At 35.6% G+C, this 16,946-nt stretch overlaps 1 protein-coding gene across 15 annotated transcripts in view; it reads left to right on the top strand.

Moving 5' to 3' along the window:
* The window catches only part of ptprt (protein tyrosine phosphatase receptor type T), a 259,836-nt gene that overhangs the window by 136,513 nt on the left and 106,377 nt on the right, over nt 1–16,946 (top strand). For all 15 annotated transcript variants that reach the window (XM_058778885.1, XM_058778893.1, XM_058778891.1 and 12 more), the window contains 2 exons: nt 8,973–9,269; nt 15,180–15,289. In XM_058778885.1, coding sequence (XP_058634868.1) covers nt 8,973–9,269; nt 15,180–15,289 — 407 coding nt within the window. The remainder of the gene's footprint in view (nt 1–8,972; nt 9,270–15,179; nt 15,290–16,946) is intronic.

Here is a 16,946-nt window from a genome sequence, read left to right as displayed (position 1 = left end):
TTACTAAAATGAACTGGCTCATAACAGTGATTTGTTCATGAATTAGACTTCACCAAGACCGTTCAATATCTTTTTGTTGCATCATATTTAGTACAGTCTCAAATGTAAATCAGACAGGCTTTCAAGTTTTCAAATACTTGTTGGGTTTGCTCTAGTTTTCAACTATTTTGATTTTACTTAGGCATAAGCAAAATTGAGCTGCATCTCTGAAAACCCAGAGGTTTTTTTAATTTATTAATTTATTTTTTTACAAATTTTGATAACAGAGTGGATTGAAACAAAGAAGCTGTTATAATGATGCAATCATTTTTACAATTGATTTTTATTACACTTTCTCACATTCAAAAAGCTTTGAGCTAATATCAGAAATCTACTGTCTACTGAGGCGTTTGGGTCCTTGGAGACTCAGGCTACTCAGAGAGACTTCATAATTCACGCATAGCAATGTGCTCCTTGGCCTTTTCCAGTCGAGGTCATCTGGGACAGAAAGGTCTTTCTCACTCGATAGGAGGGGAATAGCAATATTGTAACCTTTTTCAGCATTTGATTGAACAGGCAATTAAAATTTATATCATGTAACTTCATACTAGCACCATTGCAGCTGAAGTTTTGTGCCTAAGAACATTATTTCCTAAAGAAATAATTATAACCAATGAGACACTGACAAAAAAATAGCAAAATCTACACTTTTATGCACAAATGCTTCCGACTGAAGTAATTCTCTGCTGATGTCATTAGTTCAATGATGACTATTTATGAAGTATTTTCAGAATTAAGTACTAGCATATTGCTTATTATATACTGAATTTACGCAATGAACTTTTCAAACATTGATATGCTACATTGTAACATGAACAGTTAATTTGCAACAACCAAATGCATCCAATCTGAATATGTATGGTTTGTGCTTAAGAGAAGATGAGTTTAAAAATACAACTTTTCTAAGAGGGCTTTTATTGGAGAGGGTTTTTACCATGAATTTTCAACAAGAAAATGTAGATAAACTACTTGACCTAACTAATCAACTTGTTGACTATCTCGACCCATCCCTAGTCCAATCAAATGAGTTTAGTGTTCATTTGACACACTAGAAATGGAATGTCAAGTTGAGTGCAGTGCATTCTGGGATACAGTATACTACACATTTGTGAAAAGATCATAGGTCAACAATGCATGAAAATTTGCATACTAAGAACAAAACGCATGCTACTTTCTATAGAAATTGTACAGGTTGTGTCATAAGTTGATATGCAAATTTAATGCAGTTGAATTAACCATAAAGCATCAATGTTAATTATTCTTGCCATTCAGCAAGCATATATTAGTGGATTGCGCACACACATGTGCATTAATATTTTAATGTCTGTCTGCAGTTAAGAGAAAACAATCATTGTATGATGGAGGAATTAAATAGTTTGACATTGAATATGCATGAAAATGGGTTTAATAATGTGAAGTTTTGGATTTATTTATTTATTTATTTTTTGCATCTGACGCAGTATATGCATGCGATTGGTTTAACGTTTTTCTTTTAAATAGCTATTTTATATCTGCTATTATAGCTTTCTTGCAGTAATTTCAGTTGCTTATTTCCAGGCTTTTCATGAAGCTAAGGCCAGAAAGCACTTCAACCCTCAACAAAAACTAGGAACAATCACCTTTGTCAGGAGACGAAGCTTAATTGTTTTTATATGACAATCAAAACTTCATGCAGAATTGCATTGAATGTGGTTGTATAGTTTCTTGGGCTGTGGAATTAGACTTCTAAATATTAGTTAGCCTCCGTTCACACCTCAGCAATCCTCACACAGACGCACCAGAGAACACCACGCATGCTCTCGTAGGTTCTTTTTGATGTCTGCTCCAACCTTTTCTGATTCAAAAGCTCTCCAAGTCTTTCACAATTGCCGTCGCCCCCCCTTCTACAACAGATTGCTTACATGCACTCCCAGTCTTTCCGTAATGTCCCGAAACCTCCTGCGGAGTTCATGAATATAAGCACTTTTCCCCTCCACTCTTATCCCAACTCCCACCGATCTGCTCTCCTCCTCGCCGCCCGCCGTTTGATATATCATGATCCTCGTTGCGTGAAGTCATTACTGCAGGAAGTGGAAAGCAAGACAGTTCACACTGTTTTGCTCTTGGAAGGTTTAAATGATTGGAATCCTGGAGCTCATGATTGACTAGGGAAGAGGGAAGGGTGATTGCTTTTTTCCCCGTCCGGCGCCCAGTTGAAGGCTAAACAATAACAAGACAGACTTGGAGTCATCTTTTGGGAATGGATTGTGTGAGGGTGTCTTATGGCTTTTTGTTTTATAACTCCTCTGTGTGTATTGTTGTTATTTTTTTATTTTTTTTCTACTGAGATTTTCTTCAATTTTTTTCTGCTGTTTATTTTCATTGAAACAATGTAGCAAGAATCTCTCTGCTCTGTGTTCATTTTTCAGCTCATTTATGGCCATCAAGTATCCGTGGATGAATGGTAAAATGGCTGTTTTCTGCTCTAAGGCAACTGTGGGAAATCATACTAAACATCTGAAAATAAAATCTTCAGATATTTAAAGTAAATATTTTATATTGATGTTTCCAATATTTCAAAACTGACTTGTAGTGTTGAAAGTATAAAAAACTAAAATAATAATAATATAAATAAATCATTTTTTGCACTCTTCATTATGACATAATAGTTAATAGTTTTATTGACAATTTAAAACTTACAATAATGTGTACTTTTTGAAATTAATAAATTTTTGTATTATTTATTTATTTGTTTGGATGGGTTTTTTATTTTAGATACATTTTTTTTAATAATGTGTTCTTCTTGGTGTAATATTAATAAAATATATTATATAAAATATGAATAAACTAAAATTGAAATGTCACTTTTTTGTGGTTGAACCAATTAAAAAAAATGTCATAGGGCAATTAAACATCTGAACTACAAACCACAATACTGTTTTCTGTTTAGATTGCACCGATATCAATTTGGGTCATCTGAAATATTGTAAAATATCTGAAAAATATAGTGAGAAAATGAAACCGAATTCATCATCTAATCGGTTCCCATGACAATGAGGAAACCTAAAAACAACAGAGAACACCATGTTACTTCACACTGTCATCGTGTTGGATGATCCAACAAAATATGATAAAGGACTTTTTTCTTTTTTGGTCAGTTCAAAGACTGCTTCCCTTTCAGACCAACCACTGTTCTCAACATCTCTCAGTTAAGGCAGATTGAGTGTTTTCTCAGAACTGCAGCATTCTCTCTTGTGTTCAGTGTTCAGTGTGGGTTTGTCTTCCTGTCTGTCAGTAAATAGTTTGCTTGAGCAATCTCAGTTAGACTTTCACTAAAAATGTTTGAAAAAAAGGCTTTTATGCTCACCAAGGCTGCATTTATTTGATAAAAAGACTCGTAAAATGTTATTACAAATTAAAATGGCTATTTTCTATTTTAATACATTTTAAAATGTTGTTTATTCCTCTGATGCAAAAGAGAATTTTCAGCATCATAACTCCTAATATGCTGATTTGCTGCTCAAGAAACATTTCTGATTATTATCAATGTTGAAAACAGTTGTGCTGCGTAATATATTTTTTTGTGTGTAAACTGCAATACAGGATTCTTTGATGCATAGATCAATTTAATGCATTCTTGCTTAATAAAATTATTATTAATAATAAATAAAAAAAAAGCTACTGACCTCAAACTTTTGAACAGTACTGTATACCGTGGTTTTACAATTTAAATTTTAAATGTTGAACTACCACAGTACTCTAATTTTTTTAAAGGTAGGTGTGACATGTATTCAAGGGTTAATTTGTTAGGATTCATGTCAAGCATTATAGCGTATAGTGGCATGTGTGGCTGTTGAAGGTTATTGTGTACTACAGGATAAACCACAACAACAGCACACCCACAAAGGGACGACCAGACAGACGGCGGTGTCGGCCTCACAGAGAGTATATTCCTTTTGATCTGCTGAGTCTCTCTCTCTCCATTTCCCCTGTTCCCCTTCCACTTTCACTTTTTTCCCTTAAGATCATCAGTGTGAAATCACAACCAAATATATTTTGTTGCCTTTGAAACTCTTGCTGATGTTGCCAGCTGCTGCCGCTCGAAGGAATAGTTCACCCAAAAATGATGAAATCATTTACTCACCCTGTTTTCATTCTACCCCGTATGTCTTTCTTTCTTCTTTAGAACACAAAAGACTTTTTTAAAAATGGCAGTTTTATCATTTTAGGTGAACTATCGCTTTAAATTCACTTCCTTTTCTCTTTCCGCACAATGAATGTACTTTTAACGTGTAAAACTGCAACTCAGCACCCATATCCTCATAAAAAATCGAGTTTTCCTCTTTAAAAATGTTCAACTTTGCCACGCAGTGGCACTTGACCCTTCAGCATGCCCTTGGCTGAAATGTAGCAGCAGTATAGCAGAACTTTGCTTTGCTGAGTGTTTTAGAGCTCAAAGCTGCAGTGAAGGTGAAAACTGTTAATGCTGAAGCAGTATGTATGAGGAACTTCTGTATGATGTCAGTTGTCCTCAGTGTTTGTGACTGCTGCAGCCGTGAGATATTCCTTAGCTGGGAATGTAACCCGACACAAACGTCAAGTCCCAGCGTGATACGCAAACTCTTGCTTCACGCTGCGCAAAGTACAACCGTTTCACTTTGATGCGCGTCACCTAATTAAAAGGAGAAGTTTTAAAGTTACATCCAGTGTTAAATGCTAAGTATTGTTTACTGCAGCTACAAAAAAAACAGACAGTAATTAAAAAACACTCTGGAGAGAAACGACCCAACATCTGTTCCCAGTGTTAATCTAATTGATTCGAGTTGTGTCACTGCATGGGGTGACTCGAGTCTTAGGGAGACTTTGGATATCTGATTCTATAAATGCATTAACTGGCACACAATGCGTACTTCCTGTCCACGTCCAATATTCTTTAATTGTGTTATGTGCTGAGAACACATTCTTTTTTGCAATGACTTTGTTTCAAAACCTGTGAGCTGCCTAACTAGGCAGCATTGTAAGGCATTATACGTGGACAGTACTTTTGGACCAATTCCATTGCACTTTTATGACTGAATTTGTATTTCTTTCTTTCTCTGTTTGTTCATATAAAAGCAACAGTCTATGTAGGCAGTATACAGCAAAGCAGATCACTGGGTTTTGGAGCAAAGATTATATACAGTATTTTGTGTCCATCCACACACTTTTTTAACCTTCGATGGGTTTTTCTTTGATTGGATGGAGATGTTTGTGAAGGTTGGCCATGTTTTCATGTAACCGATGGTGCCACTTTGGCCTACAAATGACCATTGAATGGAAGCTTTAGTGAGTTTTGAAGACAAAGTGCAACCTTGCAAAAATATCTGAACATTTTCTCTGAAGAAAAGACAAGACTCTTTAGAAGTGTAATAAAGCATCTGTCAAGCGTGCTGTGTTTTATTGTTCTCTGCAAGACTCGCAAATGACAAAAAAACTTTGACTCGTCTATATATATATTTTTCTCTTTCTCATTTATTTTTTTATTTTATTTCTAGTTTGTTAATTGATTTATTTCATTATTAAAAATCAAATATTTTATTTATTCATTTTATGATCAATTTTATAGTTCTTTTCTTTATTGTTTTGTTTTATTTTTATCTGTATTTTTTACAGTTGTTTTTCCCATTTGTTCTATACAGCAGAGGACTCTTGAAATGCTTTCTTTATTTCAAACAATAAAAATGGGTCATCATGTCATTTTCAATGCTTGATGCTGATATCTAGAAAGCAGAATGGCTGTTGGCCAATATATGATACAATTACATTATGGCGAATGAGGCACATTTTGTTTTGTTTCATTTTTCACTGCTGTTTTCCACTGTTGTTCATTCCCTGCCTCTCTTTCCCTCATCTGAATATCTCGGTTTAAAAAACCCACGCAGCTGGGTATGGTGGACACCTATTGATATGTTTATTGCTTGCAGTTTCCCCTCTCGTTCCAGAGAGAGCGAGAGGGATGGTGGAGGTGTGATAAATGTTGCAGGGCATTTGGGTCTGAAGAGATCGCGCCAAAGCAGCGCAGCAGCAGTACTGAAGATTGATTTCTCTTATGCAATTCTCCCCAATGTCTGCGATTAATGACCCTCTACGCTCACCATCCATCAGCATCTCCCCTTTCTAAACCACACCAGCCCTCTTCCAGGCTCCAAAAGCCCACCTATGGCACCACGGCGTACCCTGCAGCCGCGCATTAGCGTGTTGCTAAAGCTCTCACATATTCACCTCTTTCTGTCAGATTAATGATGATAGTGTTACCCCGCACCTGTCCACCAGGCAAATCCCCTGCCCGCCCAACACCTTCCCTCGACGGGGGCTTCATGTTGGACACGGACCCTCAGTGGCTGAAAGCCAAAGCATTGCCTGATCAGACATATGTCTCTACTTTTATAGCTAGTGAGGCTTAACCACGCACAGTAGGATTTACAGTCTTAAATCTGCTCAGATGTCACCTTTAGATGGGAAGCAACTCTGATTAAACATAGATTAGCCATAATCTGGCCTTCAGGAGCAAAGGATTTGGGGTTTTGGGTCATTTGTTGTTATTTTTAAGCAATTTGCTCAGCTATGAGTTCAGCTTCAGTACAAATCTCCAGCAGAGAACCTAAAATGAGGCTCCCAAATAGGTACAGACAACAAAACAGTATCTTTTTCCGACTTTCATGGTTTGCTTGATCTTGAATAGAATTCAGTTGAATAAGCAATGCTTCAAACTTTGTAAGTCTAAAACTCCCATGTGTAGGAGCCACTGATGACTGAGCCATTGAAGCTGAAAAACGCTGATGTCTGTCCTAGACGTGACACAGTTCTCACAATGCTCAAATTGCTCTGCACCCAGGAACTCTCAGAACTTTGAGAATGAAAGCGTCCTAAGAGAGCTGCCATGATGTAAACTATCTTAAGACGTTAAAACTCCCTTTCACATGCGGCTCCCTCAAGATTCACCCAAGGCCAAAGTCAAAAACCAGTCGCCTGCCTCTTTTATGCTTTTCTTCTAATCTAGAGGAATTAGTGTGAGAGATTTTGTCCAACAGCCCCACTGGATCCACTGGCGAGTCTCTGATACTGTTTGTTTCACTGCTCGATATTGTTCTAGGATCTCATATACAACAGAGAGTAGTTGTAATGCTTAGTTGTAGCATTTATTTATTTTTTGAAAGCTCTTGCAATTTTGATTACGAAAGTGATGATCTGCTAAAAATATAAAAAAAAATAAAGGTTTGAGAACCTAGAGAGCAGGTTGTCCAAATATAATGCTGAAATATAAGGGATGCTTAATGCTATAAGTCAGTGGTTCTCACACTGCGATTTTTTTTAAACGTCCTTTTTACTTGTCAGACTGTACGAACATGATGATTATGTCACACTATGGGATCTCAGCTGTCATTAATGTCAGACTGTACGACAGTCAAGACAAGTTAAAAACGGGTGCGTGCAAGAAAACTTCTCCGGAGTTTTACATTATCAACCCATACACGTCCAGTGACTGCGAACTGCATTGCACGTGGGAACGAAATGTTGGCTGTCATGAAAAGTATATGAACGGTGACAATACCAGCGTATTTAAGAAGAATAGTGTATGCAGCTCTACATATTTTCTTTATATAGAAAAGGCAACATATCAGATGAATTCCGTGAGCAGTGACCGGGAGCGCCGGAGTTTATGGCTGATAGAATATTTCTCCAGCATTAATTCTGCTCATAGCTTGTCTTGAAAAACAGAGACAATTTGACATTCACTGTAGGGGTAGTCACACTGCAGGACTGTGCGCCAAATCTTCTGACACTGCCATAATTTCGTCGGAGGTGAATGGCCATTAATTGGCTGTCGGTGAACATGTCAGACCAGCAATCAAAGACTACAGATTTTAGCCTAGGATTATAGGAATCTTTTAGGATTTTCAAAATTTGTCTCAGAAGAACAAATCGTGGCCAAAATCACACAGTGTGAGCTGGGCTTTATATCGGACACACCCACTTCAGCTCTTGCAGTCTCCACTAACGACCTGATGAGTTGAATCAGGTGTGATAGATGAGGGAGACATACAAAATGTGCAGGGCTGGGGTACTCCAGGACAGGTTTGAGAACCACTGCTATAAGTAATAATGTACTGTACAGCGAGACAATTATTATAGATTTTTTTTTTTTTTGTGATAATGACTCTATGACTGTCTTTTATCTCACTAATCACAGTTACATTGTTACCAAATAAATAATGGGCATGAAATATTGATTAGATTTTAAATTAAGCTGTATAGAAATATTTGACTGCCAAATGCAACAATTGAACAGTCAGAATAAAGTATTTAAAGTATATTCAATGAGTTCAAATTGCTTTATAATTTTTAATTATATATATTCTATTCAAAAGTCTGGGGTCAGTTTTATTCAGCAAAGAAAACATTAAATTTACCAAAATCAACAGTAAAGGCTTATATATTGTCAAATTTCTAAATCAGCTAAGTTGTTTTGAACTTTTTGTTCATCAAAGAATCCTGAAAAATGCATCACTTTTTCCACAAAAATATTAAGCAGCACAACTGTCAACATTGATAATAATAAGAAATGTTTCTTGAGCAGCAAATCAGCGTATTAGAATTATTCCTGAAGGATCATGTGACACTGAAGACTTGAGTAATGACGTCATCACAGGAATACATTTTATTTACAATATTACTGTTACTTTTATTTGTAATTTTGATCAAATAAATGCAGCCTTGGTGAACGGAAGAGACCCAAAAACAAAAATATTACCGACCCCTTTTGAACAGTGTACATATATTTTTATGAAAGAAGAAATGTGTCTTTTGATAAGTGTTTCTCATATGACTCAAAATAAATTGGCCATGTAATGACAATTTCCCATCATATATATCTCTGACCTTCTATTCTCTTTCTCCTATTTGTATCCCTACAGATCCAGTCAACGGTCCCCAGAACGTGAACGTGGTGGACATCCGTGCCCGTCAGCTGACCCTGCAGTGGGAGACCTTCGGATACGCTGTGACACGCTGCCACAGCTTCAACCTGACCGTACAATACCAGTATGTGTTCAACCAGCAGGAGTTTGCTGCTGAGGAGCTGATACCGACCTCCTCTCATTACACTCTGAGGGGACTCAGGCCTTTCGTGACGGTCAGACTACGGCTGGTGCTGGCCAACCCCGAGGGCAGCAAGGAGAGCGAGGAGATCGTCAAACAGACGGAGGAAGACGGTGAGTGGGATTAAGTTGGTGGAATGGGATAGATGTTGTAAGTGTATGAAACCTTTCATTTTTGCTGGCTTTAATTTTTACAATCCAGCGCTCAGTATTGGCGTTGGTCTGACATGATTTTTGTTTTGTTGTTGTTGTTGTCACATCCATCCCTACTTCAAGTCCTCCATAATTTGCACCCTGACTTCTCCAGTTTATAATAAGATTACTTTACTAATTACTGTGTCTGAACAGTAATCACATTACTGATAATCACTCATGACTTAATTTCTGAAACCCATCATCCTTTAGCAGATGGACAAGACAACATGCCAAACTGTCCATCCAGTTGTAAATTCAAAAGATCATTGCAGTTCAGAAGTATTTTCACCAGAACATGATTTCACTCTTATATACTTTTCTGTAAATGTCAGTCAAAAATGAAGTAAGGCAAGAAAAGGTAATATATTTATATAACACATTTCACACACAGTAGTACTTCAAAGTGCTTTTTAAAAAGTAAGTAATCAAAAAAGTTTCATAAAAGATCCAATAAAAGTAAAAAGTACAAATTGAAGAAAAATTTGTAAGTTAAAATGCAATAAGATTCTACATTAAAATGAATAAGTGTAATAAGACTAATTTTATATTCTGCATGCAAGCGATTACATTTAGTGTTGTTCTCTCTATTAAATTTCATCCATTTTTGTTTCATTACACATAAAAGAAATTACAATTATGCTAATGCATGTTTACATTGTAAACTCGTGGTTCACATCATATAAAAGAAGACCTGACAGAACATTATGGCTACTTTACAATAAATGAACAAATAAAGAAACAAACATGTAACATGTGGAAATGATTTTATCTTGTGAAAAGAATGAGACCATAGAGTACTATGAGAGACATGAAACTAACACAGTATAGGAAATTGATTGCTAGGCAGAACAATTATACAGTTTAGTGGTCATTATACAAAGAACATTTGATTATTCAATCAGAATAAAGCATTCCAAAGAGCCATGTTAATATTTACTAATCTTTTTTTTTTAAACTGAACACTCTTTCTCTCTCTCTCTCTCTAATGAAACTCCTGAATTTATCTGTATGTTTTCATTTACAAACAGTGTTGTATTGAATATATTTTTCTGTTTACTGACAGCAAAACTCTCAAGACAACTATATCTAAAATTGAATAGCTGCCGTTATAGTTTTTAATATCTAAGTGCTGATTTAGGCTAATTAGAAAACTTCCTTGGTAAGAGTTATAATTGTAAGCAGTATAAATACATTGATTGTCCTCTTCTTGAATTGATATATTTTTACTTGAAGGTTGTTTGAGGAACATTTTAAATGGAGCTTTGTTTGGAACAGAAATCATTAATACTTGTTCTTGGCATTTAATCTTACTAGACATTCAAATTAAACAAGAACAGAAGAAATAACTACTAACCTTCACTGGAAGAATTGCACTTGTAGAGAAAGGCTGGAGGTTATTGCTTCAGTACTATGAAGCAAAACATGACTATTATAGGCTAGAACATCCTTTCATAGCCAATATTCAGCATCAGGGACTCTGCTATTATAGCTAATGTTGACAGTTGTAGATTTTGGCAAATTAGTTTCACAACATGCGTGACCCTTACCACATTCTCAAATGCAAAAATGGGAATAGTTCAATGACCTCAGCCCATTATTTCAATTGTCCAACATTTTAATTAATGACTCTTACCCCTGGTTCTTGAGGGCTGAAGGGCCGTTGGTTTTGTTTTTAAATCTTTGTCTTAGAGCGCTTACGTGTTCTTTCCAGCTGAATGCAATTCTGAAGCTTTTCAGAGTGCAGCTGTGGAAATTCAGTTTTGTGTTTTTTGGGGGGTGGGAAATGCTGTTCAATAGTGGTCGCTCACAGATTTTTAAAAATGGTTTAAAAGCAGGTTTTTTTTTTCTTTGTTACATTTTGTCTGTTCATTGCCTATCAGTTATGATAAAATAAGAAAAAAGAAAACCAAGAGTCCTTTTTTTAAAGCAATGACTAAAGATAAAAATAAAATAAAAATCTGTGTCTTCTATTATGTCAATTTGCTGCTCAACAAACATGTCGTCTTATGATAAATTTTGAAAACAGTTGTGTTGCTTAATATTTTGTGGAAACTGTGATGCATTTTTATCAGAATTCTTGACGACTACAAAGTTCAAAAGAACTGCATTTATTTTAAATGGAAATCTTTTGTGGCACTTTAAACGTATCAGTCATTTCTGAGCAATTTAATTAAAAAAATACTTAATTAATAAATAAAAAAATAAAAAATCCTACTGTCCCTAAACTTTTGAACATTAGTGTTGATATGCAATTGTTTTATGATTCAATGATGCTGTGCAATGGGGTTGTTTTCCAGCATATATTAAAACAACGCCGATGGCAAATGATCTGTGTCCCTTCTTAATGTACATTATATTTACATTATAAAGTTTGGTGCAGTTAAAGTTAAAGTTGATTTAGTTCAGCTCATAAAGGAAACCAGTGTACTTTTTGAATAACACATTAAATTGTTGTTTAGTAATGGTGAAGCTTTAGAAAAATCTTTAGTAAACGATTTGGAAATGGTTTTAATAATGCATCCTCTCTGATATCTGCAGTTGTAATGCTCACAGTGAAACTGTTTGTATTGTGAGACATTAGATTGTCTTGTGTATTTGAGAATCACTACAGATCTGTTCAGAAGTCAGATCCACTCAGAGAAGTAAATGGAAACAGAATTGTTAGACTGTAGTACTGCTCTGCTCTTCCTGAAGAAAAACAACAAATATGAAACAAAGATGATGAAAGCCGTCCTCCTTTAATCCATCCGTTCCATTGATGTGTTGCAGTTAAAAGGAAATCCCAACGTAGAGCATGTTAAAGCTTCACAGTCTGCGAAAAGACACAATGTTTCTCAGACGGAGGGAAGGTTTGCAAGAGGCGCTTAATTCGAAAATTTCCCAGAGGGAAACGCTCAGCCACCGTTTACAATTAATTTCTCCCAGCTTGTTTTTAATGCTAAGCAATAAAACCGTGTGAAAAGACAGCCTATTGTCAGGCCTTAGATTATTAGATTATAGCGTATAATTCAAGCTCGTCTCATTTTCTTTTCGTTTTTCATTTTCATGTTCTGATGAGTCTGTTTTGATATGGATAGAACTCTTTTGGTTATTCAGTATCTGCTCTTGTCTGCCGCACTGATGTTTTTTCTTTTTTTAAATGTTTTTTGCATATGAAAACCTATAATTGCTGTCCTTTGTGTTAGCAAATTGATGGACAGCTGCAACATATCAATAGTGAAGCAAATTTGTCTCTCTGTGTAACCTTATATGGGGATAATTGCAGGAGGGTGAAATTAACATGAGGACGGCAGACCGTTTTTTTTTTACCTTATTAGGTCAACAACAACACCGACCCTGCACTTACCGAAACCTGCTTGCCCGTAAACAGGAACAGAGCGAATATGTTGTTCGTGATTTATTCAGAGAGACGAAAATAATCAGTAAGATTCGATGTATAATAATTACGAAACCTTTCAAAAGTTATTTGTATCTGAGAGGGGCAAGCATAAAGGGGAAAAATGGTTTCCTCCGCCTCAAACTTAGTCTCCACACGAGAGAAGCTAATCAGCTGGATTAATATGTAAAGCGGCATTTCTCGCACATGCATGGTTATATGGTGGAAAAGATAGCGGACGGAGGACTGGATCTAATTATATTTCATTGTAACCGTGATTTAATGTGCTTGTTGGCTAGTGCCCAATCAAGCTATTTGAAGAATTGTTGAAAATCTAATTTAACTGGCCTCACTTTGCAGTACAATATCTGACATCAGCACCTCGGTGAGAGAGCAGTATTCACCTTTTCTTTGATTAGCTCAATTCTTTTCCCTATTTAGCTTTTAATAGCGATTGAGGGCAAATAACTCAACCTCACTACCTTTTTTTGAAGATGAACCTAGTCGCATGCGATAGAAACAATCAGAAAGAATGATATGAGATGAAATCTGTTCTATGAGGAAAAAGCAACTTTCCTGTGAGATTTCCATAGATGGCTATATTCACTCTAATTTAGAATATATTCATAGCCATTTTCTCTTACAACATAAAGTCTGGTGCAGTTGTGCTCATTGATTAGTTCAGAAAATGTATTTCTGCTAATAAAGGAAACCAGTGTACTTTCTAAAAATAAATCAATATTTAATAATTTATTAATTTCATTTAATTGCATAAATCATATATGGACATTGGCTAGAATTTCTCTCAGATCTCAGCAGTTGTAATGCTCACAATAAAAGTGTTTTTATTTTAAGATATATCAGATTAGCTCAAATCATTTCCTATTAAAGTATAAATGCCAAAGACTATTCAGCTTTTAATAGCAATTTAAGGCAAATATCTCAACCTCTTTACATTTTGAAGATGAACTGAGGCTTATGCAATATAAACAAACAGAAAGAATGAGATGAGATCCTTTCTTTTTTTCCTCATTAATTGGAAGAAACAATCAAACATTTCAAGACATAACTTAATACTTGGAAAAATTACAGAATTACAGTATGAGAACAAAAGAAAGAAATGCAAGCATAATGTATGCCAGTGTATATGAACATACAAACACAGTATTATATGCATGATTGCTGCATAAATCATAATTGTGTGTGGGCATTGACAAGAAATTATTTGCATGCTTTATTAATCTCAAGACACAGTGAGTGTGTTTTTATTTTAAGTTATTATATCAGCTCAAATCTTTTGCCTTTGAAGAATAAATGTTAAAGTCTATTCAGCTTTTAATAATGAATGAAGGCAAATATCTCAACCTCTCAACGTTTTCAAGATGAGCTTAGTTACAAAAGAAATAAACAGAAAGATTTGAGTGAGATTAAATCTGTTCAATGTGGAAAAAAAGAAACACTCTTTTGTTAAGAATAAATGAGATTCCCAAAATAAAAATACAGCTCGATTAGATTTCCTCAATGAAATAGTTTTGTGTGTTTTTGCTGTGTTAATGAAATGCTCCATGAACAATAGATGTTGTCATTCTATTCTTCGCCATTCAAGACGACCTCCAGCTTATCTGTTTGTGCCCGAGCTTCCTCTCCCGCTTGCCCCCGTTACGGCCCTGCCACGCTCATCTTTTTAATCTGCCCTCCCAATTAGCCGCGACTTAGTGCAAAGCAAACAGCAACGCTCAGGCTGCTAAGTTGGACTAAACGGCCTCTTAGCTAAGTCATTAGCTCCCTTTGACTCATTAGTGTGTCATCGCTAACAGTCAAGTCAAAGACACTAACCAAGACTGAGAAGTGAAAGACAACTAGCCGCAAGTTAACATATATGGGCTGTTGTCAAACTGAGCTAAATTAGCACATTTACTAGCTAATTTATGAAATCATCAAGTCATAGCATCTCTGAAAATGCCATGCTGGCGTACGAGAGCAGGGTGAGGCTGTATATGGAGAATGACATCTTGAAAACAGGTTTTTAGGGTATTAATGATGTTCTAGCAAGAGTATATCTGGAAAACTTGCAATGTGTGCCAGAGGGGACGTGCGCACAAAAATATGCAAATAGAGACACGCATATGCGCGCAGTGGTACTCGTAACACTTGTTAACACCTCTCTATACCGAAGGGTAGCAAAGCTGCTACAATTCACACTTCGAACATTGCGACTGAGGTGTGTTTGACATAGTTTTGCTTCTTTAGTCAGCCAATCTCTGCTTGCCTCACTTTACCTTCTACCCAACAACAAGCCATTTCTGTCACCCTACGTCACATCTGTTCTCAAAACAGTCACGTTTTATTGAAAGGTGTTGATGCAATGGTGCAGTATATGAGTTATAGATGTTGACTAAACATGTTTTTGAGTTGCTAAATGTTTTGAATGCGTGTTTGTGTTTCTATACTAGTTCCTGGCCCTATTCCTATGGAGTCCATTCAGACAGGCCCTTACGAGGAGAAGATCTTCATGCAATGGAAGGCTCCGAATGAAACTAATGGAGTCATTACACTCTATGAGGTAAGAAAATGTTCCATCTTTTTTTTGTTTATTTATATTTAATGTACTTATAATTCATATATGTATATAAATATAATATTATAAGGCCCTTCCACAAATTATGGCCTTAAAAAGTCATAAATTCATTGTCATGCATTGCCAAAAATGAAAATCTTCTTCAGTATTTTTGCATATTTAGCAACACAAATATTGAAACATCCTTAACTTAAGGTGTCTCGAGATTTAATGAAGTCTTGTAAAACTGAACAAAATTAAGTTAGTTATGCTTAAAACAGAAACGGATATCTCTCGATGGGGTACTTGATTTAATTAATTAAGTTTAATCAAGCTGATTGGCAGATATTCTGGCTTGTTTTAATCATGCAGTCACTTCATTCTGATCAATTCCACAGAAAACAAGACTTCTTATGTAATATAGCTTCTCAAGTAAACGTGTCTTCTAGATTGCAGTGGTTGGAAGCAGAGGAATTCATTGTAATACTATTTTTGCTACAATTAAATAAAAAGTAAGGTAGATAGGTTGGAAGTTGCATTTTCATGCATGAAACTGAGATGTTGCTGTGTATGTGTTTCAAAACTATATATCAAAGTAAATATCTGTGGTAAAATTAGGTGGCAGGACAAAAATAAGTGATTTTCTGTTGCAGGAAATGTTGTTTGACAGGCCGGATCTCTTGCAAATTAATTATTTCTTAGTCAATGCATAGAATATCCGCATTACAAGCAAGGAAATAAAGTCACTGCATAACAAAAACAAATTACATCCAGATTTTGCTTTAATGTGTGTGTTCGAGTGGCCTGGAGGCACAAAAGAGCCTCACTATCTCTTTGATTTGATGAGGAAGACAAACCACGTGCAAGACATTGTGCATATCCAGGTACATCATTAAAACGGGGTTACGGCGTGTGCCATCTTGGTGATAAGAAGATTGACAGAATTTACTAAATGTATCGAGCGGACACAATGCGGTCCCATTTGGCCGGATAATTGCTATAATAGCCCTCATTGATTTAATTAGAAGCGTCCAATAGAATTATCCAGGAGATCTGAGCAGCCGTATGCCTCCTCTCCTCGCTTTTAGTGATTCAGACAAATTAGACTTAGGACAAAGAGCTTGGAGGCAGGAAAAGGAAAGCGCGGAGATGAATGCAGCGGAAGGGTCACAAAAGGATACGGTTTTGTTTGTGGCAAGCAAGTTTCTTGATTCGAAGCGTCAGGAAAGTTTGGACTTGGAGACTCATGGAAATAAAATAGGGCTGCAACAACTAGCAATAAAACATTAAAGATTGATAGTGTTTTTATGTATTTTGTTTTTGTTTTTAAATATATTATTTAAATTTTTTTTTAAATGAAATATTGCATATACAATGTGTAATGCTTTTATTGCTATGCATGTTATGTATTTTAAATGTTTAAAAAATGTTTATATATTAACCATATTTAAAAACATATCAAATGACGGACGGACGGATAGATAGACAGATAGCAATTATTAGATTATAAAGATATATGGTTTTGAGATGATAACTACAAAATAGTATTATATGATATACATTTGATAGTTAATGTATTTTTGTTGCTACATATTTACAAAAAATATACAATATAATATATATTGTATAATTATATATACACACGCACACACATATTTCACAG

This window comes from Onychostoma macrolepis, chromosome 06 (genome assembly GCF_012432095.1).
Source record: "Onychostoma macrolepis isolate SWU-2019 chromosome 06, ASM1243209v1, whole genome shotgun sequence".
Taxonomy (NCBI): domain Eukaryota; kingdom Metazoa; phylum Chordata; class Actinopteri; order Cypriniformes; family Cyprinidae; genus Onychostoma; species Onychostoma macrolepis.
The sequence above is the reverse complement of the archived record's forward strand: the minus strand, read 5'-3'. Positions and strand labels throughout refer to the sequence as shown.